General features: G+C 42.4%; 1 protein-coding gene across 1 annotated transcript in view; it reads left to right on the top strand.

The window, feature by feature from the left end:
- The window catches only part of TRPM1 (transient receptor potential cation channel subfamily M member 1), a 308,504-nt gene that overhangs the window by 214,700 nt on the left and 67,877 nt on the right, over positions 1 to 25,927 (top strand). Inside the window, exons 15-17 of the mRNA XM_069765815.1 lie at positions 1,328 to 1,456; positions 9,609 to 9,860; positions 10,290 to 10,464. Coding sequence (XP_069621916.1) covers positions 1,328 to 1,456; positions 9,609 to 9,860; positions 10,290 to 10,464 — 556 coding nt within the window. The remainder of the gene's footprint in view (positions 1 to 1,327; positions 1,457 to 9,608; positions 9,861 to 10,289; positions 10,465 to 25,927) is intronic.

The raw sequence follows: 25,927 nt of genomic DNA, 5'->3' as shown, positions 1-25,927 counted from the left end.
ATGGTCCTGTGACAACGAGCTTCTCTTCTTCTTCTCTCAGTTTTTCACTGAACATTGAGAGCATTAGGGAGAGAGGCTCGTCGGTACATGACTAAGTGTGCAAATCGCATATGTCCTGGGGGGGGGGGCGCCAAAATGAATTCTTGCCCCGGGTGTCAGAAACCCTAGATACACCTCTGACTTGCCACATGACTTTGAATACGTAGCCAAACCAGAAACATTTGTTTCAGAGGATTTGCCCCCTCATCAGTACAAAATAGGAAATTGGCTGGGTCAGCGGCTTTTCACAGGGGTGTAAGGGTAAGTTAACACAGGACGTTTTTGCTTTTTTCTTTTGCTGCATTTTTTATGCTAATTTTCAGCTGATTTTTACAGTACCAGCAAAGCCTATGAGATTTCAGAAATCTTATGCACATACATTGTTTTTTGTGTCCTCAGGATTTTGTGCTTTGCTGCTTTTTTTGGACATAGAGCACGTCACTTCTTTCAGCATTTTTGCAGCGTTTTTCACCCATTGCCTTGAATGGGTGTTGAAAAAATGCTACCTAAAATGCAGCAAAAATGCAGGTATCATTATTGGCAGCGTTTTTTCTGCAGAAAAGTCAATGGACATTAGCATGGACAAAGAGACACAAAAACGCACCAAAAGCACACCAAAAAAACGCACCAAAACCACACCTAATCCACTCAAAAAAAGTGGCAAAAACGCATCTAAACCTGCGTTTTTGCCGTAGCTTCTTTGCTGCCGAGAAATCAGGTTTTGCAGCAGAAAAAAGCAGCATAAAATGCCCAGTGTGAACTTACCCTAGCAATTTAAGTGCATCATCACAAACATAGATTTGCAAATGAAGCACATGTGTTATTAGGAGAAGTATCCCACTTGTTGTAGATGGTGCATGATACATTATATGCTTGAGTCGGCAATATTGAAGAAATTCTTCAGTGTGACTATTTCTTAATTCAGATGAGAGTTCACTTCAGATGTGATCACTGTGTTAAGCCCTATGACCTTTTCAGTAATGCTTTGTAAATCATCTTAAAGGGGGATTACACATCAAGGACACAACAAATAATGTTATGTTTTCCCGTGCACCTTTTTTGCACCACTGCATCACAAAGGAGATCAATTAGACTTTATACATTATTAACAAGACATTACATTTCAATATTTCATCTTCTCACACAAAGGCATTTATATTTCAAATCATGGTACACTCATCCACGTCACTTAATAAAGCTTTAAATCCATTTAAACAAACTAATATATGTCGATATTTACCACAAAAACTGTAATATGAAAGATAATAAATGTGTTTTTTCTTCATAGATTTCCTACTTAGCATATTTAATGTTATTCAATTACATTATTTTGGTGAAGATGGAGAGATGGCCTTCACTTCAAGAGTGGATTGTCATTTCATATATCGTAACACTTGCACTTGAGAAAGTGAGAGAGGTGAGAATTGGAACTGGAAGTTATTTGTAGAATGAGAGATTGGTTTTGTATTATAATTTCAGATTTAATATTATATTGGTATAGCGTGCTGGTGACCCTATGAGTTTCAATGTACTAGTGACTGGATGACGGGGGACATGGTAAATCTCCTGTTGGGCCCATTTTAATATATAAAAGTTGAACAGTGTGTCGCAAAGTCAGGCTTACTGGTGGGCCCCATGCTCCCACTTCAACACTACTAGTGAACATTTCAATCCAGCAACATCATTTGGATTGTGGGCTATTATACACTATAATGTTATGTCTCATGTAATACAGACCCTGGTATATGGATCAATACAGTAGTGCGCAAACATTTACATACCCCAGCAAAATTTTTGCTTTTTTAGCCTTTTTTTCAGAGAAAATGAAAATTGTCAAACTACAGTGTTTTCTCTTTTTAAATCATAATGACAACCCAAAACATCCAAATGACCCTGATCAAAAATGTACATACCCTGGTAATTTTGGCCTGAAAACATGCACAGAAGTTGACACAAATGGGTTTGACCGGCTTCTAAAGATAACATCCACACCTGTGACCTGTTTGCTTGTAATCAGTGTGTGCATAAAAGTTGAGTGAGTTTCTGGGATCCAGACAGGCTCTTGCATCTTTCATCCAGCCACTAATGTGAGTCATGGGGAAAGCAAAAGAATTGTCAACAGATCTATGGGAAAAGGTAGTTGAACTGTATAAAACAGGAAAGGGATACAAAAAGATATTAAAGGAATTGATAATGCTAGTCAGCAGCGTTCAAACTGTGATTAACAAATGGAAAACCAGGGGCTCTGTGAAAACAAAACCATGGTCAAGTAGACCAACAAAAATTACATCCACAACTGCCAAGAAAATTGTTCGGGATGCAAAGAAAAACCCACAAGTAACATCAGCTGAAATACAGGACTCTCTGAAAACTAGCAGTGTGGCTGTTTCAAGATGCACAATAAGGCCAAGGAAAAAAGAGACATACCATAAACTGGGGAACACCCTCAATACATAGTGTATTATTTATTTAGAATTATTTATTAGAGTCCAAAAAAACACACAACAACAATACATTAAAAACATTAAAAACAATGAACAAACAACCCCATAGAGAGGTAGAGCCCCCTAGGACCCAGACACATGAGTCAAGTGTCAATGATTATGGTATTGCAATACTTCAATAAATATGCTCAAAACAAATATTTATAAGAATCCCTAATGGACATTGCAGGACAAAGATCCATGCAAAAAAATCTAAATGGTGCATGACAGGCCACATAAGTTATACATGAGCTGATCAATAAATAAACATATATACTTGCACTATTATATAGTCCGTAAAAAATAAATAAGAGCCCCACTGCCAGAGAACTCTTGAATCTACCCAAAAAGGCGCTGATAGCGATATGTTAATACCTTGTCCAGATGGGAAACCTGCATCAAATATGGATACAGGTGGTAACTCATACCAGCAAATCATTTGCTATTGTGTAAATCAATTCAAAAAATAACGAATCACATAGGTAAGTGATGTAATGTAATCCTTCCCAGCAAAATCAGCTGCTATTATGTAGGTCTATTCAAGGTTTGTAAATTACACAGGCAGAATAATGCAATCATGTATGACCAGCCGAACTACACAGAAAAATACCATCTGTCATAGATTTGCAAGCAGACAACTGGCTTTATGACTCAAAATATAGCAACATACCAGAAGAAGAAGATATATAGAAGATAAACTCATTTGTTCAGACTGGCCTACCGCCTCAATGCATTAACCTAACGATCCCTGTGTGGCCTATTTATAATAAAAAAAAAAAAAAAAAAAGGTTCCACGCATCATGTTCTCATACACTTTATGCAGTATTAGCCCTCTGTGTCTGTACTGCTACATACTTAGGCAGGTAACTGGTTCATGCAGCTTTACATGAACACCTGAGCCTTACACTATAGCTGGCCCGAATAACTAAAGCAATTGTTACCATCCACCTCTCGTGTCTCCCCTTTTCCCCATAGTTTGTAAGCTTGCGAGCAGGGCCCTCACTCCTCCTGGTATCTGTTTCGAACTGTATTTCTGTTATGCTGTAATGTTTATTGTCTGTACAAGTCCCCTCTATAATTTGTAAAGCGCTGCGGAATATGTTGGCGCTATATAAATAAAATTATTATTATTATTATTATTATTATATATACCCTGTAGCCACATAGATCAAAAACATACACCAACATGATCTAAATATTCGCAATAACGACCATAATGTGAGACTCATGGATCATGCCCAGAAAGTATGCAAACCAGATCAGAGGTCCAATGGGGGTCATAAACTCGACGAGTGTCGCCACGGCAGTGGCTTCATCAGGGGTGAAATCATGTTGGCGTATGTTTTCGATCTATGTGGCTACAGTGTATACAGTGCCTACAAGTAGTATTCAACCCCCTGCAGATTTAGCAGGTTTACACATTTGGAATTAACTTGGCATTGTGACATTTGGACTGTAGATCAGCCTGGAAGTGTGAAATGCACTGTAGCAAAAAAGAATGTTATTTCTTTGTTTATTTTTTTTTTAAATTGTGAAAAGTCTTTTCAGAGGGTCATTTATTATTCAACCCCTCAACCCACCAGAATTCTGTTTGGTTCCCCTAAAGTATTAAGAAGTAGTTCAGGCACAAAGAACAATGAGCTTCACATGTTTGGATTAATTATCTCTTTTTCCAGCCTTTTCTGACTATTTAAGACCCTCCCCAAACTTGTGAACAGCACTCATACATGGTCAACATGGGAAAGACAAAGGAGCATTCCAAGGCCATCAGAGACAAGATCGTGGAGGGTCACACGGCTGTCAAGGGGTACAAAACCCTTTCCAAGGAGTTGGGCCTACCTGTCTCCACTGTTGGGAGCATCATCCGGAAGTGGAAGGCTTATGGAACTACTGTTAGCCTTCCACGGCCTGGACAGCCTTTGAAAGTTTCCTCCCGTGCCGAGGCCAGGCTTGTCCGAAGAGTCAAGGCTAACCCAAGGACAACAAGGAAGGAGCTCCGGGAAGATCTCATGGCAGTGGGAACATTGGTTTCAGTCAATACCATAAGTAACGTACTCCACCGCAATGGTCTCCGTTCCAGATGAGCCCGTAAGGTACCTTTACTTTCAAAGCGTCATGTCAAGGCTCGTCTACAGTTTGTTCATGATCACTTGGAGGACTCTGAGACTGACTGGTTCAAGGTTCTCTGGTCTGATGAGACCAAGATCGAGATCTTTGGTGCCAACCACACACGTGACGTTTGGAGACTGGATGGCACTGCATACGACCCCAAGAATACCATCCCTACAGTCAAGCATGGTGGTGGCAGCAACATGCTGTGGGGCTGTTTCTCAGCCAAGGGGCCTGGCCATCTGGTCCGCATCCATGGGAAGATGGATAGCACGGCCTACCTGGAGATTTTGGCCAAGAACCTCCGCTCCTCCATCAAGGATCTTAAGATGGGTCGTCATTTCATCTTCCAACAAGACAATGACCCAAAGCACACAGCCAAGAAAACCAAGGCCTGGTTCAAGAGGCAAAAAATCAAGGTGTTGCAGTGGCCTAGTCAGTCTCCTGACCTTAACCCAATTGAAAACTTGTGGAAGGAACTCAAGATTAAAGTCCACATGAGACACCCAAAGAACCTAGATAACTTGGAGAAGATCTGCATGGAGGAGTGGGCCAAGATAACTCCAGAGACCTGTGCCGGCCTGATCAGGTCTTATAAATGACGATTATTAGCTGTAATTGCAAACAAAGGTTATTCCACAAAATATTAAACCTAGGGGTTGAATAATAATTGACCCACACTTTTATGTTTAAAATTTATAAAAATTTAACTGAGCAACAAAACTTTTTGGTTTGTAAGATTTATGCATCTGTTAATAAATCCTGCTCTTGTTTGAAGTTTGAAGGCTCTAACTTATTTGCATCTTATTAAACCTGCTAAATCTGCAGGGGGTTGAATACTACTTGTAGGCACTGTATATCTTCTTCTGTCCTGCCCAAACTGAAGAAGCATTTGCGAAACGGCGCTCGTCGGGCTTGGGATAACAGCATTGGTACTCCAACCTTTGTGCATGGCTATTCCTGATTTATATCTGCACCTCAGGTAAATTAACCCCATCATGTGAATTTCCTTTCTCTTCCTTCTTGGCATTCTATGGCATATGTAGTGAATTCACTTTCCAGCTTATTAACAACTCTTTGTTGTATTTTCTGGACATATACCCTATACTTGCCCCCCCTTAAGGAATAATTAATATTTGAGACACATTTATATGTTTATGATTATTTCCTGTATGGGCTTATATACAATCTGCTGTGCCTTTATTGTTTACTTATAAATATAACCTCCATTTCTGTCCAGTACAGATGGCTATTGGTTAATTGATATTCTATCCTTGGAATTGTTCCTTGCTACTTCCCTTTTAGTACTGGTGGTATTCAAACCCCCTGCCCCCCTTTCTTCATTTATAGATTTGTTGTCTCTATGTTAGGCCTCTTTCAGACATCCAGATAATTCCGGTACTGGAGAAATCGGTACTGGAATTATCCGTGTCCGTGTGATCACGTAGCACATCAGTGTGGCACACGAGCGGCATCTGTGTGCCACCCGTGTGCCGCCTGAGGACCACACGGACCGTGCAGGAGAGACAGCGCTACACTAAGCGCTGTCCCCCCTGTGTGGTGCTGAAGCCGGCATTCATCTCTTCTCCCCCGCAGGAGAGAAGAGATGAAAGATCAAGCTTTTTTTTTTTTTGTTAAAAATAAAGTTTGCTGGTGAGTTCCCGCCTCCCATCCCCCGTGCGCCACCCGGCCCCTTGCATAGAAATACTCACCTAGCTCCCGCGATGTCTCCTCTCTCCTCTCAGCGCTGGCAGCTTCTCCTGTTTGAGCGGTCACGTGGTCCCGCTCATTACAGTGAGGAATATGCGCATATTCCCCACTGTAATGAGCGGGACCATGTGACCGCTCACACAGGGCCTTCTGCCGGCGCTGAGAGGAGACATCGCTGGAGCTTAGAGCTGGGTGAGTATTTCCTGGCAAGCGGGAGGGGGGGGGGCGCATAGGGGATGGGAGGCGGGAGGGGACGCACAAACTTTATTTTTATGGGGAAAGAAAAAAAAAGATTATTCATTCCTTCTTTGCAGCGAACGCTGCTGGGAAGAAGGGATGAATTCTGGATTCAGCACCACACGCGGGGGGACAGCGCTTAACTGTAGGGCTGTCTCTCCTGCGGGCGGTACGTGCACACGGAGGAGAGTGCACACTGTTCTCCGTGTGCACGTGTGCGGCATGTATTGTGGTACGTGCTGCTGGCGAAAAACGGACATGTCTCCGTGTTTTCAACATGGACACACGGTCCAAGAAAACACGGAGACATGTGCATAGACCCATTCATTTGAATGGGTCTATGTGTGTCAGTGTCTCCGGTACGTGAGAAAACTGTCACTACACGTACCGGAGACACTGACATGTGAAAGAGGCCTTAAACTTATTTCTATTTTTCTATTTTAATTATTATTAATACATTTATCATTTTAACTGATATGATCCTCTTTCACTTCCTTCTTCTATGGTATTCCATATTAGAATATGTATTTGCTGTATTGTTGAAGTGACTATAGCCACAAATGATTTAGGACTATGGGAATAATAAAGTCACAGGAAACTAACTTGGTCAAAGTTGAAGGAAAGATAAATGCAGCATGTTATTAGCAAATACTGGAGGCAAATCTGCACTCATCAGCCCGAAAACTGTGCATGGGACGTACTTGGGTATTCCAACATGACAACAATCCAAACAATCCAAAAATCTTTAGCAGAACAAATTGACGGTTCTGGAGTGGCCATCTCAGTCTCGACAGTCTAGACAGTCCAGGAATTTACAGGAACTGGAGGCTTTTTGCTAAGAAGAGTGGGCAGCTTTACCATCTGAGAAAATAAAAAACCTCATCCACAACTACCACAAAAAACTTCAAGCTGTCATTGATATTAGAGAGGGCAAAACAAGGTATTAAGAAATGGGGTATGTGAACTTTTGATCAGGGTCATTTGGATGTTTTGGGTTGTCATTACTGTATGATTTAAAAAGAGAAAACACAGTAGTTTGACAATAAATGGCTTCACCCAAACACTAGCCATGAGTGGAGAAAATGTTTGGTGTTATCATTCATATTCTCTAAAAAAAAAAATGGCCAAGAAAGCAAAAATTTTGCCAGGCTATGTAATTTTTTTTTTTTTACCACATTTGTAACATAACATTGTCAACCTCCTATGGGTCAATGCTATACTTTTGTTAGAAGTGAGATTTTCCTTTGTAGACTATTAATTCTAGAGAACAAACACAAAAGAATAGTATCTGAAGTGCCCTTTAGTATGTAATATGGACCCACACATTGAGTGAATCACCCTCGAAAAGAAATGAACCCCAGTACTAGAAGCAGCTGCACATATAGATGAGCTCCTTTATTCTGCCAACCATCAATAAACTCCTGTCCATCAAACATTGGTGGGTTTTCTTAATAGTAGGCCCTTAGTATCTGAAAGTGCATATTAGTATCAGACATTTGGGGTCACTGTTGGGTCCTTCACCTATTTCAAGAAATGGAGTCCCTCAACCTTTGTCTCATGGCTGCTGTGAATGAAAAGATTTGCATACATGTACCATCTGCCATACATGTACAGTGCATGTCGGGTGTGGGTTTATGAGAGCTGAGCCTTTACCATGTTTGGCAGACGCTGGCAGTATTATACAGTCAGCATATGCCAGTAACAGCTGTGATAAGAGCTCGTTGATCTTAACTCGTTAAGTCCCGATATCAATCTCTGACTTTTGAATACACAATCCTCAGGAGCATAATTTCAAGTGCCTATTACCCCCTCCCCGTACCCATCTTGCGATTGGGGGCCATCAATAAAAGCCTTAATGGTTGCCATATTGGTACTCCTGTGAAGCCAAGATACAGGCTGGGCTTTATGGACAAAGACGATTTTAGCTGCATACTGCAACACTTTGGTATGCTATCTATTCACTAGATTCAGTGGTATTACACTATATAGAACAAGCGATCAGGCAATCGCAGATTCAAGTCCTTTAACCCCTTCACCATCCAGACTGTTTTCACCTTTATGACCAGGCCAATTTTTTCAATTCTGACCATTGTCACTTTATGAGGTAATAACTCTGGAAAGCTTCAATGGATCCCTGTGATTCTGAGATTGTTTTTTTGTGACATACTGTAATTCATGATAGTAGTAAAATTTGTTTGATATGACTTGCATTTAGTTGTAAAAATATCAGAAATGTGGCAAAAATTTGGAAACTTTTGCAGTTTTAAAACTTTTAATTTTGTATGCCCTTAAACCAGAGATTATGTAGTTATGTCACACAAATTAGTTAATAAATAATATTTACCATATGTCTACTTTACATGTGAATAATGTTTTAAACAAATTTTTTTAGGAAAAAAAACATTTTTTGAAGTGACTTTGAGGGGCCTATGTGAAAGAAAACAACTATAGGTACACCATTCTAAAAACTGCACCCCTCAAAGTGAGTCAGGATAGGCTCTAGTCTGAAGAAACACTGTCTCAACTGACAGAGGAGCTTTATCACAAGCAAACATGCATCTGTTAGCCAAAGAGAAGGGCTGTGACATCACAAGAAATTCATATTCTCGTTGGCTGGCTGTTTAGAGAAGACTGAGGCTGGAGAAAAAAATCATTTGTGCTCAGTCAGCCGAGGAGAAGATTTATTTCTTCTGCTGGCACAGTCTTTTTCCGTAGCTCATTGTTCTGTGTGCTTATTATACAGCTACATTGTCAGTTAAGACACAGGTTTCAGGAGCTGAGATTCTTCAGACTTCAGCCCATCCTAGCACGGGACTAAGACGGGTTGCCATTTGAAATACGTGACAGGGGTCATTTATTACATTCCAAATAGAAGTTACTAACAAAAGTTGTAATAAACAGTTCAGAACATTTTTAACAGAATGACTTATGTTGATACCAGAATTCATATTGAACTGAATTTCAGTCAGTGTTTTTACACAGTTGGTTATTTTTTCCACTTTCTTTTTGTCAATCCACTTTTCCCTGTAGATTCTAATGTCTGAACCAGGAAAGCTGAGCCAGAAAGTAAAGGTTTGGTTACAAGAGTACTGGAATATCACTGATCTTGTAGCCATTTCAGTGTTTCTAATCGGAGCAATGCTCAGACTACAAAATCAGCCATATATGGGTTATGGACGCGTTATATACTGTGTAGATATCATCTTTTGGTATATTCGGGTTTTGGATATCTTTGGAGTCAACAAATACCTCGGACCCTACGTCATGATGATCGGAAAAATGGTAAGTTAAAAGTCAGCATAGAATTTTTTATATTTTTTATATGCTGATGATAATATGTTTATTAAGACCAACCCTATATATTGACAGCTAGCTAACTGTATCAGAGCTATTTTTTTTCCATTGAGCTTAGTACCTGTGTGAAAATAATGACGTTTTCTGACAGCATGTTAACTGACAGCAAGCGAAGATCCTGTAAATGGGGAAGAATTGAAATCAAAAGTACTTTAAAAGTTTTTGTGTGTTCCCTCATACAATGGATGAATTTTTTTATAGGAAAGGAGTGTATTTCGTTCAGCTTACTATGATAGCCTGTTTTAGAGTGTAACTGCACTTATTTCTCATTTTCTATGGATAGATCAAATCAATAAAGTAAACCAGCATTTTATAAATGTGCTGCTTGTTTCATTTGTTTTATTTTCTATTTTATAGATGATTGACATGCTGTATTTTGTGATCATAATGCTGGTTGTGTTGATGAGCTTTGGCGTGGCAAGACAGGCCATCTTGCACCCAGATGAGGAGCCTTCATGGAGGCTAGCCCGCAACATCTTTTACATGCCATACTGGATGATCTACGGAGAGGTGTTTGCAGACCAGATTGACCGTAAGACTAGAGTTCATAGTAAGACTCTGCTTGCTGTTTCCCAGGCAGATGATCAGTCCAAATTGACAGATTTTCTGCTTTAATTTGGAGTGTAAACTTCACTACGTTGAGTTTATATGTTGGCTTCTTCACATTATCTTAAAATATATATACTAACAAAAATCATGTTTATAGTCATTAGCAGGATATTTACATCCCACACACATTTCATTGATAATTATTAGAAATGAATGAAGCTATAATTATCATCTCTTTTTCCAAAAAGTGAATATTCCCTCCATTAGTTTCCAATCTATAATTTGGTGAATAGATGTTACCTAAATTGGGACCAGGTTAGTCAGATTGAGTAAAAGGCAGAATATGATTTATCTTCACTACATTGTCCATTCTACCCACATCCACTATAGTGTGACATTCATTATGACTTACCACATGGCCAAAATTAAAAAGTGGAGGAAACCTTTATTGCTTTGGGAGATAGAGAGATATAGCAAGCATGGATTGTAAAATCACTTCAGGAGACATGCATATGGATGTCTAAGAGAAAACAAGAGAACACCAAGCGCAAAAGGGTCATATCTGATAGACACATGTGCATAGCTGAGGAGTATACTGCTCACCTTTGGGTTTGTTAAACCCACAGCCAAGGAATCAAGGATTGACAGCTGCTGCAGTACCCTCAGTTTGGGAGAGCCCGCCGTATAAAGCAAGTATTGGGAGGATAGGAGTAGTAGTGTATCCTGCTGATGAAATTCAAAAATCCAGAAGATGTTGCACATGATTGACAATGTGGTTTATTCTCAATGCGTTTCACAGTTCCACCAACCTCTTCATCAGGGGAACCACAAAATCATATAGTGTGGTTTTCCTGATGAAGACATTTCTCCAGCTTTGAAATGCGTGGAAATAACCCACATGGTCAATCATGTACAACATCTTCTGGATTCTTGAATTACATCAGCAGTGCAGACTACTACTCTTAAAGGGTATGTGCACACGTTCAGGTTTTTTCGCGTTTTTTTCACGTTTTTTCGCGATAAAAACGCTATAAAAACTCATTAAAAACGCATAATTATGCATCCTATCATTTAGAATGCATTCTGCATGTTTTGTGCACATGATGCTTTTTTTTCCACAAAAAACACATCGCGGTAAAAAAGCAGCATGTTCATTAACCACTTAATCCCATATGACGTACTATCCTGTCAAGGTGACCTGGGACTTAATTCCCAGTGACGGGATAGTACGTCATATGCGATCGGCCGCGCTCACGGGGGGACTATCACAGCTGACATACGGCACATTAACCTCCGGCACACCGCGATCAAACTTGATCGCAGAGTTCCAGGGGCATAGGGAAGCATCGCGCAGGGAGGGGGCTCCCTGCGGGCTTCCCTGAGACGATCGGTACAAGGCGATGTGCTCATGTTGTACCGAGCGTCTCCAACCTGAAGGCTCCAAAATGGCCGCGGGGTTACTTCCGGGTCCTGCAGGGACTACTTCCAGGTCCAGAGCAGGTGCTGGTAACCAAGCAGCAGGGCACGCCAGATCGCTGATCCGACACAGTGCTCTGCAGTGTCAGATCAGCGATCTCTCACTATACAGTGATGTCCCCACTGGGACAAAGTAAAAGTTAAAAAAATTTTTTTAGATGTGTAAAAAAATAATTTAAAAAAAATTCCTAAATAAAGAAAAAAAAATATTGTTCCCATAGATACACTTCTTTATATATATAATAAAAAAAAAACAATAAAAATACATATATTTAGTATCGCCGCATCCGTAACGACCCGACCCATAAAACTGTCCCGCTAGTTAACCGCTTCAGAGAACACTGTTAATAAAAAAAAAAAAGACCGAGGCAAAAAAACAACCCTTTATTATCATACCACCGAACAAAAAGTGGAATAACACACGATCAAAAAGACGGATATAAATAACCATGGTACCGCTGAAAACGTCATCTTGTCCCGCAAAAAACGAGCTGCCAAACAGCATCAGCAAAAAAATAAAAAAGTTACAGTCCTCAGAATAAAGCGATGCAAAAATAATTGTTTTTTCTATAAAATAGTTTTTATTGTATAAAAAGCGCCAAAACATAAAAAAATTATATAAATGAGGTATCGATGTAAACGAACTGACCTGAAGAATAAAACTGCTTCATCCATTTTACCAAAGGCGGAACGGTATAAACGCATCCCCCCCAAAAATAAATTCTTGAATAGCTGGTTTTTGGTCATTCATCCTCACAAATATCGGAATAAAAAGCGATCAAAAAATGTCACGTGCCCAAAAATGTTACCAATAAAAACGCCAACTCGTCCCGCAAAAAACAAGACCTCACATGATTCTGTGGACCAAAATATGGAAAAATTATAGGTCTCAAAATGTGGTAACGCAAAAAATATTTTTTGCAATAAAAAGCGTCCTGCCAATCATAAAAATCCGCTAGAAAACCTGCTATAAAAGTAAATCAAACCCCCCTTCATCACCCCCTTAGTTAGGGAAACATAAAAAAGTTAAAAAATGTATTTATTTCCATTTTCCCATCAGGGTTAGGGCTAGGGTTAGGGCTAGGGTTAGGGCTAGGGCTAGGGTTAGGGTAGGGCTAGGGTTAGGGCTAGGGCTAGGGTTAGGGCTAGGGTTAGGGTTGGGGCTAGGGTTAGGGTTGGGGCTAAAGTTAGAGTTAGGGTTGGGGCTAAAGTTAGGGTTAGGGTTGGGGCTAAAGTTAGGGTTGGGGCTAAAGTTAGGGTTGGGGATAAAGTTAGGGTTAGGGTTGGGGCTAAAGTTAGGGTTGGGGCTAAATTTACGGTTGGGATTAGGGTTAGGGGTGTGTCAGGGTTAGGGGTGTGGTTAGGGTCATGGTTGGGATTAGGGTTAGGGGTGTGTTGGGGTTAGGGTTTCAGTTAGAATTGGGGGTCTTCACTGTTTAGGCACATAGTAACATAGTAACATAGTAACATAGTTAGTAAGGCCGAAAAAAGACATTTGTCCATCCAGTTCAGCCTATATTCCATTATAATAAATACCCAGATCTACGTCCTTCTACAGAACCTAATAATTGTATGATACAATATTGTTCTGCTCCAGGAAGACATCCAGGCCTCTCTTGAACCCCTCGACTGAGTTCGCCATCACCACCTCCTCAGGCAAGCAATTCCAGATTCTCACTGCCCTAACAGTAAAGAATCCTCTTCTATGTTGGTGGAAAAACCTTCTCTCCTCCAGACGCAAAGAATGCCCCCTTGTGCCCGTCACCTTCCTTGGTATAAACAGATCCTCAGCGAGATATTTGTATTGTCCCCTTATATACTTATACATGGTTATTAGATCGCCCCTCAGTCGTCTTTTTTCTAGACTAAATAATCCTAATTTCGCTAATCTATCTGGGTATTGTAGTTCTCCCATCCCCTTTATTAATTTTGTTGCCCTCCTTTGTACTCTCTCTAGTTCCATTATATCCTTCCTGAGCACCGGTGCCCAAAACTGGACACAGTACTCCATGTGCGGTCTAACTAGGGATTTGTATCATCATCAGTGCTCTCCAAACGCGACATGGCGTCCAATCTCAATTCCAGCCAATTCTGCGTTGAAAAAGTAAAACAGTGGTCCTTCCCTTCCGAGCTCTCCCAACATATGGGGTATCAGCATACTCAGGACAAATTGGACAACTATTGGGGTCCAATTTCTCTTGTTACCCTTGGGACCTCACATGACTCTGTGGAACAAAATATGGAAAAATTATTTTTTTTTCACGACTCTGCGTTATAAACTGTAGTGAAACACTTGGGGGTTCAAAGATGTCAAAACACATCTAGATAAGACACTTGTGGGGGGTTTCTACTGTTTAGGTGCATGAGGGGCTCTGCAAATGCAACGTGACGCCTGCAGACCAATTCATCTAAGTCTGCATTCCAAATGGCGCTCCTTCCCTTCCGAGCTCTGCCATGCGCCCAAACGGTGGTTCTTCCCCACATATGGGGTATCAGCGTACTCAGGATAAATTGGATAACAACTTTTGGGGTCGAATTTCTCCTGTTACCCTTGGGAAAATACAAAACTGGGGGCTAAAAAATAATTTTTGTGAAAAAAAAGTAATTTTTATTTTCACGGCTCTGCATTATAAACTGTAGTGAAACACTTGGGGGTTCAAAGCTGTCAAAACACAGCTAGATAAGTTCCTTAGGGGGTCTACTTTCCAAAATGGTGTCACTTGTGAGCGGTTTAGGAACATCAGGGACTCTCCAAATGCAACATTCCAGTCAATTTTGCATTGAAAAGTCAAACGGCGCTCCTTCCCTTCCGAGCTCTGCCGTGTGCCCAAACAGTGGTTTACCCCCACATGTGGGGTATGGGCATACTCAGAACAAGTGGCACAACAACTTTTGGGGTCCAATTTCTTCTCTTACCCTTGGGAAAATAAAAAATTGGGGGCGAAAACATCATGTTTGTGAAAAAATATGATTTTGTATTTTTACGGCTCTGCATTATAAACTTCTGTGAAGCACTTGGTGGGTTAAAGTGCTCACCACTAGGGTTGAGCAAAACGGATCGTTCATTTTTAAAAGTCGCCGACTTTTGGCAAAGTCGGGTTTCATGAAACCCGATCCGACCCTTGTGTGGGGTCGGCCATGCGGTACGCGACTTTCGCACCAAAGTCGCGTTTCAATGACGCGAAAAGCGCCATTTCTCAGCCAATGAAGGTGGACGCAGAGTGTGGGCAGCATGATGACATAGGTCCTGGTCCCCACCATCTTAGAGAAGGGCATTGCAGTGATTGGCTTGCTGTCTGCGGCGTCACAGGGGCTATAAAGGGGCGTTCCCGCCGACCGCCATCTTACTGCTGCTGATCTGAGCCTAGGGAGAGGTTGCTGCCGCTTCGTCAGAAGCAGGGATAGCGTTAGGCAGGGTCCATTAACCACCAAACCGCTTGTGCTGTAGTGATTTCCACTGTCCAACACCACCTTTTGTTTGCAGGGACAGTGGAAGCTACATTTTTTTTTCCTCAGCGCTGTAGCTCATTGGGCTGCCCTAGAAGGCTCCCTGATAGCTGCATTGCTGTGTGTACGCCGTTGTGCAAACCAACTGCTTTTTTCAAAGCACAAATCCTGTTGTTCCTTCCTTTCTGCACAGCTATCTTGTTTGTTTGTCCACACTTTTTATTTAATTTGTGCATCAGTCCACTCCTTATTGCTGCCTGCCATACCTGGCTGAGATTACTGCAGGGAGATAGTAATTGTAGGACAGTCCCTGTTTTATTTTTTTTTTGTGGGAGATTAAGATTGACATTTCTGCTAGAGTGCCATCCCTGTGTGTGCCATCTCTCTCACATAGTGGGCCATAGAAAGCCTTTTCATTTTTCTGTTTTTTTTTGTGGGGTTTATAAATTCTCCCTGACAAAAAAAATACAGTGGGAGATTAATATTGGCCTTTGGGCTTCTGTGCCAGTCCTGAGTGTGCCATCTCTCTCTCAAATAGTGGGCCATAGAAAGCCTATTACTGTTTTTTTTTTATTGGGTTTCTAAATACTCCCAGAAAAAATAAAAAAAAATCAGTGGGAGATTAATATTGCCCTTTCTGCTTGTGTGCCACTCCTGACTCCTGGGTGTGCCATCTCTCTCTCTCTCAACTAGTGGGCCATAGAAAGCCTATTTTTTTTTATTGTGTTTCTAAATTCTCCCTGAAAAAATCAAAAAGATATCAGTGGGAGATTAATATTGCCCTTTCTGCTTGAGTGCCACTCCTGACTCCTGGGTGTGCCATCTCTCTCTCTCAAATAGTGGGCCATAGAAAGCCTATTTTTTTTTTTTATTGTGTTTCTAAATTCTCCCTGAAAAAAGAAAAAAAAAATCAGTGGGAGATTAATATTGCCCTTTCTGCTTGTGTGCCACTCCTGACTCCTGGGTGTGCCATCTCTTTCTTTCAAATAGTGGGCACTGGGCCATAGAAAGCCAATTTTTTTTTTATTGTGTTTCTAAATTCTCCCTGAAAAAATCATTTTATTTTATTTGGTTTCTAATTTCTTCCAGAAAAAATCATTTTATTTTATTTTGTTTCTAAAGTCTCCCTGAAAAAATAAAAATAAAGAAGTGGGAGATTAATATTGCCCTTTCTGCTTGTGTGCCAGTCTTGACTCCTGGGTGTGCCATCTCTCTCTCTCAAATAGTGGGCACTGGGCCATAGAAAGCCTATTTTTTTTTATTGTGTTTCTAAATTCTCCCTGAAAAAATCAAAAAGAAATCAGTGGGAGATTAATATTGCCCTTTCTGCTTGTGTGCCAGTCTTGACTCCTGGGTGTGCCATCTCTCTCTCTCAACTAGTGGGCAATAGAAAGCCTATTTTTTTTTTTTTATTGTGTTTCTAAATTCTCCCTGAAAAAATCAAAAAGAAATCAGTGAGATTTTAATATTGCCCTTTCTGCTTGTGTGCCAGTCTTGACTTCTGGGTGTGCCATCTCTCTCTCTCAAATAGTGGGAACTGGGCCATAGAAAGGCTATTTTTTTTAATGTGGTTTCTAAATTCTCCCTTAAAAAATAATTTTATTTTATTTGGTTTCTAAATTCTTCCTGAAAAAATCATTTTATTTTATTTTGTTTCTAAAGTCTCCCTGAAAAAAAAAAATCAGTTGGAGATTAATATTGCCCTTTCTGCTTGTGTGCCAGTCTTGACTCCTGGGTGTGCCATCTCTCTCTCTCAAATAGTGGGCCATAGAAAGCCTATTTTTTTTATTGTCTTTCTAAATTCTCCCTGAAAAAATCAAAAAGAAATCAGTGGGAGATTAATATTGCCCTTTCTGCTTGTGTGCCAGTCTTGACTCCTGGGTGTGCCATCTCTCTCTCTCAAATAGTGGGCACTGGGCCATAGAAAGGGTATTTTTTTTTATTTGGTTTCTAATTTCTCCCTTAAAAAATCATTTTATTTTATTTGTTTTCTAAATTCTTCCTGAAAAAATCATTTTATTTTATTTTGTTTCTAAAGTCTCCCTGAAAAAAAAAATCAGTGGGAGATTAATACACAAGCCCTTTCTGCTTGTGTGCCAGTCTTGACTCCTGGGTGTGCCATCTCTCTCTCTCAAATAGTGGGCACTGGGCCATAGAAAGGCTATTTTTTTTATTTGGTTTCTAAATTCTCCCTTAAAAAACATTTTATTTTATTTGGTTTCTAAATTCTTCCTGAAAAAATCATTTTATTTTATTCTGTTTCTAAAGTCTCCCTGAAAAAAAAAATTAGTGGGAGATTAATATTGCCCTTTCTGCTTGTGTACCAGTCTTGACTCCTGGGTGTGCCATCTCTCTCTCTCAAATAGTGGGCACTGGGCCATAGAAAGGCTATTTTTTTTTATTTGGTTTCTAAATTCTCCCTTAAAAAATCATTTTATTTTATTTGGTTTCTAAATTCTTCCTGAAAAAATCATTTTATTTTATTTTGTTTCTAAAGTCTCCCTGAAAAAAAAAAATCAGTGGGAGATTAATATTGCCCTTTCTGCTTGTGTGCCAGTCTTGACTCCTGGGTGTGCCATCTCTCTCTCTCAAATAGTGGGCCATAGAAAGCCTATTTTTTTTTATTGTCTTTCTAAATTCTCCCCGAAAAAATCAAAAAGAAATCAGTGGGAGATTAATATTGCCCTTTCTGCTTGTGTGCCAGTCTTGACTCCTGGGTGTGCCATCTCTCTCTCTCAAATAGTGGGCACTGGGCCATAGAAAGGGTATTTTTTTTTTATTTGGTTTCTAAATTCTCCCTTAAAAAATCATTTTATTTTATTTGTTTTCTAAATTCTTCCTGAAAAAATCATTTTATTTTATTTTGTTTCTAAAGTCTCCCTGAAAAAAAAAATCAGTGGGAGATTAATACACAAGCCCTTTCTGCTTGTGTGCCAGTCTTGACTCCTGGGTGTGCCATCTCTCTCTCTCAAATAGTGGGCACTGGGCCATAGAAAGGCTATTTTTTTTATTTCAAGAAAAGCACATCCAGCCCATGAATGGCAGCACTTCCCAGGACTCACATTCAAAGATGATATTTCATATTTTTTTATTTCATAACTTTTATCCCAGTCTTGTTCTGAGACCTGGGAAGCGCTGCCATTCATGGGCTGGATGTGCTTTTCTTGAACTACTCATCCTGTGTGAGCCTTACTCTGGCTCTCTCACTTGGATCCACCCGAGGCAAGCTGCAAGCCCTGTATATTGAAAAGTATCTCAGAGGGAATTTGGAGGATACACGATCTAAAGCCATTTTAGTCTTTTATCAGGTGAGTGCATAAAATTGTGCACCCTTTAAAGACTATAATATTGTGTTTACGCACTTAGGGCGCCGCGATTTGTCTGTTCTTCTCTCCCAAACAAGGTTTTTTTGTATATTTTTTTTATTTGGTTTCTAAATTCTCCCTTAAAAAATCATTGTATTTAATTTGGTTTCTAAATTCTTCCTGAAAAAATCATTTTATTTTATTTTGTTTCTAAAGTCTCCCTGAAAAAAAAAAATCAGTGGGAGATTAATATTGCCCTTTCTGCTTGTGTGCCAGTCTTGACTCCTGGGTGTGCCATCTCTCTCTCAACTAGTGGGCCATAGAAAGCCTTTTTTTTTTATTGTGTTTCTAAATTCTCCCTGAAAAAATCAAAAAGAAATCAGTGGGAGATTAATATTGCCCTTTCTGCTTGTGTGCCAGTCTTGACTCCTGGGTGTGCCATCTCTCTCTCTCAAATAGTGGGCACTGGGCCATAGAAAGGGTATTTTTTTTATTTGGTTTCTAAACTCTCCCTTAAAAAATCATTTTATTTTATTTGGTTTCTAAATTCTTCCTGAAAAAATCATTTTATTTTATTTTGTTTCTAAAGTCTCCCTGAAAAAAAAAAATCAGTGGGAGATTAATATTGCCCTTTCTGCTTGTGTGCCAGTCTTGACTCCTGGGTGTGCCATCTCTCTCTCTCAAATAGTGGGCCATAGAAAGCCTATTTTTTTTTATTGTGTTTCTAAATTCTCCCTGAACAAATAAAAAAAAAAAAGTGGGAGATCAATATTGACATTTCTGCTTGAGTGACAGTCCTGCGTGTGTGGCATCTCTCTTATTTGGTGCCACCGAAAACAGAGTGTGTAACATTGTGCCTGATTTTCCTTGCGGTCTCACCCACCTGTAAAGGGATATCTAAATCATACTGAAGTTATAGCTCACCGTGTAAGTTGTTTGACAGCAACAAATACCGTTACTTTGGTTACGTTTTTAAAACAATGAGGAAGTCTGGTGGAAAAGGTCGTGGCCGTGGGCGTTCATTGTCAGCTGGTAATGATGGTAGTGGTAGTGGAGCATCAGGTGGTCGTGGGAAAAAAAATATTGCACCTAAGCCTGGAGCTGTGAAGGCAGGTTCGTCGTCTGGCTACAGAAGGCCTCGAACGCTCCCTTTTCTGGGAGTAGGAAAACCCCTTTTAAAGCCGGGGCAGCAAGAGCAAGTTTTGGCTTACCTTGCTGACTCAGCCTCTAGCTCTTTTGCCTCCTCTTTTGAAACTGGTAAATGTAAAAGAAGTGCGTCGTTAGTGGATGTTCACGGTCAGGGACAAGTCGCTTCCTTGTCCTCTTCAGCAAAAACAACAACAGAGAAGGATGCAGCAGGCGACACAATGGGTTACTCCATGGAGCTCTTTACACATACCGTCCCTGGCTCAGAAAGTGAAGCAGTTAACAGGCCATGCCCATTAAAAGTTGAATCTGACATGGAGTGCACTGATGCACAGCCACAGCCAGACTACTATGCTGGTCCTTTGACTCAGACCACAACATTGCCCTCGCAGGGTACTGATCCAGAATCAGACCCTATTGAGACTATGTTGCCCCGTCACTTACACGGTGACACAGACGAAGTTGCACACGAGCTAGAAGAGGAGGTTATAGATGACCCAGTTGTTGACCCCGATTGGCAGCCATTGGGGGAACAGGGTGCAGGCGGCAGTAGTTCTGAAGCGGAGGAGGAGGGGCCGCAGCAGGCATCAACATCGCAACAGGTTCCATCTGCCGGGCCCATAGATGGGACAAAACGCGTGGCAAAGCCAAAAACTGTTGGAGGACAGCGTGTCCATCTGGTTAAAGCTCAGTCTGCAATGCCTGAAAAGGGATCCGAGGCTCGAAAGAGTGCAGTCTGGCATTTTCTTAAACAACATCCAATTGATCCGCACAAAGTCATCTGTCAAAAATGTTCAACTACCTTAAGCAGAGGTCAGAATCTGAAAAGTCTGAATACAAGTTGCATGCATAGACATTTAACCACCATGCATTTGCAAGCCTGGACTAACTACCAAACGTCCCTTAAGGTTGTAGCACCCTCGGCCAATGAAGCTACTCACCAACGCTACATCCCTGCCGTCACTGTAAGGCCACCATTTTCCGCACCACCTGCAGTATCTGTGCAGGTTTCTTTGCCAGGCCAAAGCAGTCAGGGTCAGGGAATCACCAGTTTCGTAGTAGGAAACACTGCATCTAGGGCACAGGCGGAAACAATACCGTCTCCAACCGTCTCTCAGTCTGCCATGTCCACCGGCACACCCGCTAGTTCCACGATCTTCAGCTCTCCAGTCCAGCTCACCCTACATGAGACTCTGTTTAGAAAAAGAAGTACTTAGCCTCGCATCCGCGTACACAGGGTTTGAACGCCCACATAGCTAGACTAATCTCGTTAGAGATGATGCCCTACCGGTTAGTTGAAAGTGAAGCTTTCAAAGCCCTGATGGACTACGCTGTACCACGCTACAAGCTACCCAGTCAACACTTCTTTTTGAGAAAAGCCATCCCAGCCCTCCACCAGCATGTTAAAGAGTGCATCGTCCATGCACTCAGGCAATCTGTGAGTACAAAGGTGCACCTGACAACAGATACATGGACCAGTAGGCATGGCCAGGGACGTTACGTGTCCATCACGGCACACTGGGTGAATGTGGTGGATGCAGGGTCCACAGGGGACAGCAATTTCGGGACAGTTCTGCCTAGCCCACGGTCTAGGAAACAGTTGGCTGTAGGCGTTCGCACCCCCTCCTCCTCCTCCTCGTCCTCCTGCAGAAGCGAGAGCTCGTCCACAGATCGCAGTCGCCCAATCACTCCATCCGCAGCTGCCACTGTTACACACCAGTTGTCCCATTATGGGGCAGCTACTGGCAAGCGTCAGCAGGCTGTATTGGCTATGAAGTGTTTGGGCGACAACAGACATACCGCGGAAGTTCTGTCCGAGTTCTTGCAGAAAGAAACGCAGTCGTGGCTGGGCACAGTAGATCTTGAGGCAGGCAAGGTAGTGAGTGATAACGGAAGGAATTTCATGGCTGCCATCTCCCTTTCCCAACTGAAACACATTCCTTGCCTGGCTCACACCTTAAACCTGGTGGTGCAGTGCTTCCTGAAAACTTATCCGGGGTTATCCGACCTGCTCCTCAAAGTGCGCGGACTTTGCTCACATATCCGCCATTCGCCCGTACACTCCAGCTGTATGCAGACCTATCAGCGGTCTTTGAACCTTCCCCAGCATCGCCTAATCATAGACGTTGCAACAAGGTGGAACTCAACACTGCACATGCTTCAGAGACTGTGCGAACAGAGGCGGGCTGTAATGTTTTTGTGGGAGGATACGCATACACGGGCAGGCAGTAGGATGGCAGACATGGAGTTGTCAGGTGTGCAGTGGTCGAAGATACAAGACATGTGTCAAGTCCTTCAGTGTTTTGAGGAATGCACACGGCTGGTTAGTGCAGACAACGCCATAATAAGCATGAGCATCCCCCTAATGCGTCTGCTGATGCAAAGTTTGACGCACATAAAAAATCAGGCGTCTGCAGCAGAGGAACAGGAAAGCCTTGATGACAGTCAGCCATTGTCTGGTCAGGACAGTGTACAGGACGAGGTAGCGGGCGAAGAGGAGGAGGACGAGGAGGATGATGGGGATGATTATATTTTTAATGAGGAAGCTTTTCCGGGGCCACTGGAAATTGGTGGCGTGGCAAGGCCGGGTTCTGGTTTTTTGAGGGACACAAGTGACGTAGATTTGCCTGAAACTGCCCCTCAACCAAGCACAACCGCTGATTTGACAACTGGAAGTTTGGCCCACATGGCGGATTATGCCTTACGTATCCTCAAAAGGGACAAACGCATTACTAAAATGATGAACGATGACGATTACTGGTTGGCCTGCCCCCTTGATCCTCGCTATAAAGGCAAATTGCAAAATATTATGCCACATGAGAACTTGGAACTAATATTAGCAACCAAACAATCAACTCTTGTTGACCGTTTGCTTCAGGCATTCCCAGCACACAGCGCCCGTGATCGTTCTCACACGAGCAGCAGGGGGCAGCAGAACAGAAGTGTTAGAGGTGCAGAAATCCGAAGTGGCGTTGGACAGAGGGGTTTTCTGACCAGGTTGTGGAGTGATTTTGCTATGACCGCAGACAGGACAGGTACTGCTGCATCAATTCAAAGTGACAGGAGACAACATTTGTCCAGTATGGTTACTAACTATTTTTCATCCCTTATCGATGTTCTACCTCAACCGTCATTCCCATTTGATTACTGGGCATCCAAATTAGACACCTGGCCAGAATTGGCAGAATATGCATTGCAGGAGCTTGCTTGCCCGGCAGCTAGTGTCCTATCAGAAAGAGTATTCAGTGCTGCAGGTTCAATATTAACCGAAAAAAGGACTCGTCTGGCCACCCAAAATGTTGATGATCTAACCTTTATTAAAATGAACCACAACTGGATTTTGAATTCTTTTGCCCCACCTTGCCCGGCCGACACCTAGCTTTCCTATGAAAAGGTATTGCCTGTGGACTACTCTGAATGACTTTACCAATCTCGTAATTTGCAGCAGCTGATTGTCCAGCATACGACATGTTTACACCTCCCTAAATGGCCAAACTCCCCACACGGGGCCGTGGTATCGCCACTTGGTGCAAGCACCCATGAGAGTGCTGTTTGTCTGAAGAGGTGGGTGTGCCCACTTTTGGTCTACGGCACTGCCACTGGGTCCCTCATAGTACAATAAAGTGTCTCTGGCGGTGGTGGTGCGCACCCAACGTCAGACACACTGTTGTAACATGAGGGGCCCTGGGCATGTACCGCTGGCCACAAGAGAGTTCACCCACCCCCAGCTCAAACATTGCTCTACCACTTGCACAATTATCTCTCACAATTACACCTATGTTTAGTCTATGCGCTGACATCCGTAAATTACTGCCACTGACAATACCATTGTGTTGACATGTATGATGGTACTTAACATAGTCAGGGGCAGTGTCCTATATTTACGCAAGTAAGTACTTTGTGCAAAATTACTAGGTCTGAAACTAAGCAGAGGAGCCCAACCCTGTACCTAATGATTGCACACTTTTGGTTTTTCTTTTTGTTGTAATGCGAGACATTAACATGTATTGATTTTTTGGGACTACTAACTGGCAGACACTCATTACAATCGGCCGCCGCTGACAACACCAATGGTGCCCACTGCCTGTGTACCCCTGCAAGAGAATTCAAAGTGCCTACAGCCCAATTTTTTTTTTGTTAGGCCTTCGAAGCCTGTCTGCGGTCCCTCCTTCCACTAGGCCTCCACTGACCTGTCTACTGCTGCCCGTGTACCCCTGGAACCAATTAAAAAGTGCCTACAGCCCAATTTTATTATGTTAGGCCTTCAAAGCCTGTCTGCGGTCCGTTCTTTCTACTACTCCTCCACTGACCAGACCACTGCTGCCCGTGTACCCCTGGAACCTATTTAAAAGTGCCTACAGCCCTATTTTTTTATGTTAGGCCTTTGAAGCCTGTCTGCGGTCCCTCCTTCCACTAGGCCTCCACTGACCTGTCTACTGCTGCCCGTGTACCCCTGGAACCAATTATAAAGTGCCTACAGCCCAATTTTATTATGTTAGGCCTTCGAAGCCTGTCTGCGGTCCTTCCTTCCAATAGTTCTCCACTGACCAGACCAATGCTGCCCGTGTACCCCTGGAACCAATTATAAAGTGCCTACAGCCCAATTTTATTATGTAAGGCCTTCGAAGCCTGTCTGCGGTCCCTTCTTTCTACTACTCCTCCACTGACCAGACCACTGCTGCCCGTGTACCCCTGGAACCAATTTAAAAGTGCCTACAGCCCAATTTTTTTATGTTAGGCCTTCGAAGCCTGTCTGCGGTCCGTTCTTTCTACTACTCCTCCACTGACCAGACCACTGCTGCCCGTGTACCCCTGGAACCTATTTAAAAGTGCCTACAGCCCAATTTTTTTATGTTAGGCCTTCGAAGCCTGTCTGCGGTCCTTTCTTTCTACTACTCCTCCACTGACCAGACCACTGCTGCCCGTGTACCCCTGGAACCTATTTAAAAGTGCCTACAGCCCAATTTTTTGATGTTAGGCCTTCGAAGCCTGTCTGCGGTCCCTCCTTCCACTAGGCCTCCACTGACCTGCCTACTGCTGCCCGTGTACCCCTGGAACCAATTATAAAGTGCCTTCAGCCCAATTTTATTACGTTAGGCCTTCGAAGCCTGTCTGCGGTCCTTCCTTCCAATAGTTCTCCACTGACCAGACCAATGCTGCCCGTGTACCCCTGGAACCAATTATAAAGTGCCTACAGCCCAATTTTATTATGTAAGGCCTTCGAAGCCTGTCTGCGGTCCCTTCTTTCTACTACTCCTCCACTGACCAGACCACTGCTGCCCGTGTACCCCTGGAACCAATTTAAAAGTGCCTACAGCCCAATTTTTTTATGTTAGGCCTTCGAAGCCTGTCTGCGGTCCGTTCTATCTACTACTCCTCCACTGACCAGACCATTGCTGCCCGTGTACCCCTGGAACCTATTTAAAAGTGCCTACAGCCCAATTTTTTTATGTTAGGCCTTCGAAGCCTGTCTGCGGTCCTTTCTTTCTACTACTCCTCCACTGACCAGACCACTGCTGCCCGTGTACCCCTGGAACCTATTTAAAAGTGCCTACAGCCCAATTTTTTGATGTTAGGCCTTCGAAGCCTGTCTGCGGTCCTTTCTTTCTACTACTCCTCCACTGACCAGACCACTGCTGCCCGTGTACCCCTGGAACCTATTTAAAAGTGCCTACAGCCCAATTTTTTTATGTTAGGCCTTTGAAGCCTGTCTGCGGTCCCTCCTTCCACTAGGCCTCCACTGACCTGTCTACTGCTGCCCGTGTACCCCTGGAACCAATTATAAAGTGCCTACAGCCCAATTTCATTATGTTAGGCTTTCGAAGCCTGTCTGCGGTCCTTCCTTCCAATAGTTCTCCACTGACCAGACCAATGCTGCCCGTGTACCCCTGGAACCAATTATAAAGTGCCTACAGCCCAATTTTATTATGTAAGGCTTTCGAAGCCTGTCTGCGGTCCCTTCTTTCTACTACTCCTCCACTGTCCAGACCACTGCTGCACATGTACCCCTGGAACCTATTTAAAAGTGCGTACAGCCCAATTTTTTTATGTTAGGCCTTCGAAGCCTGTCTG

This window comes from Ranitomeya imitator, chromosome 4 (assembly GCF_032444005.1).
Source record: "Ranitomeya imitator isolate aRanImi1 chromosome 4, aRanImi1.pri, whole genome shotgun sequence".
NCBI lineage: Eukaryota > Metazoa > Chordata > Amphibia > Anura > Dendrobatidae > Ranitomeya > Ranitomeya imitator.
The sequence above is the reverse complement of the archived record's forward strand: the minus strand, read 5'-3'. Positions and strand labels throughout refer to the sequence as shown.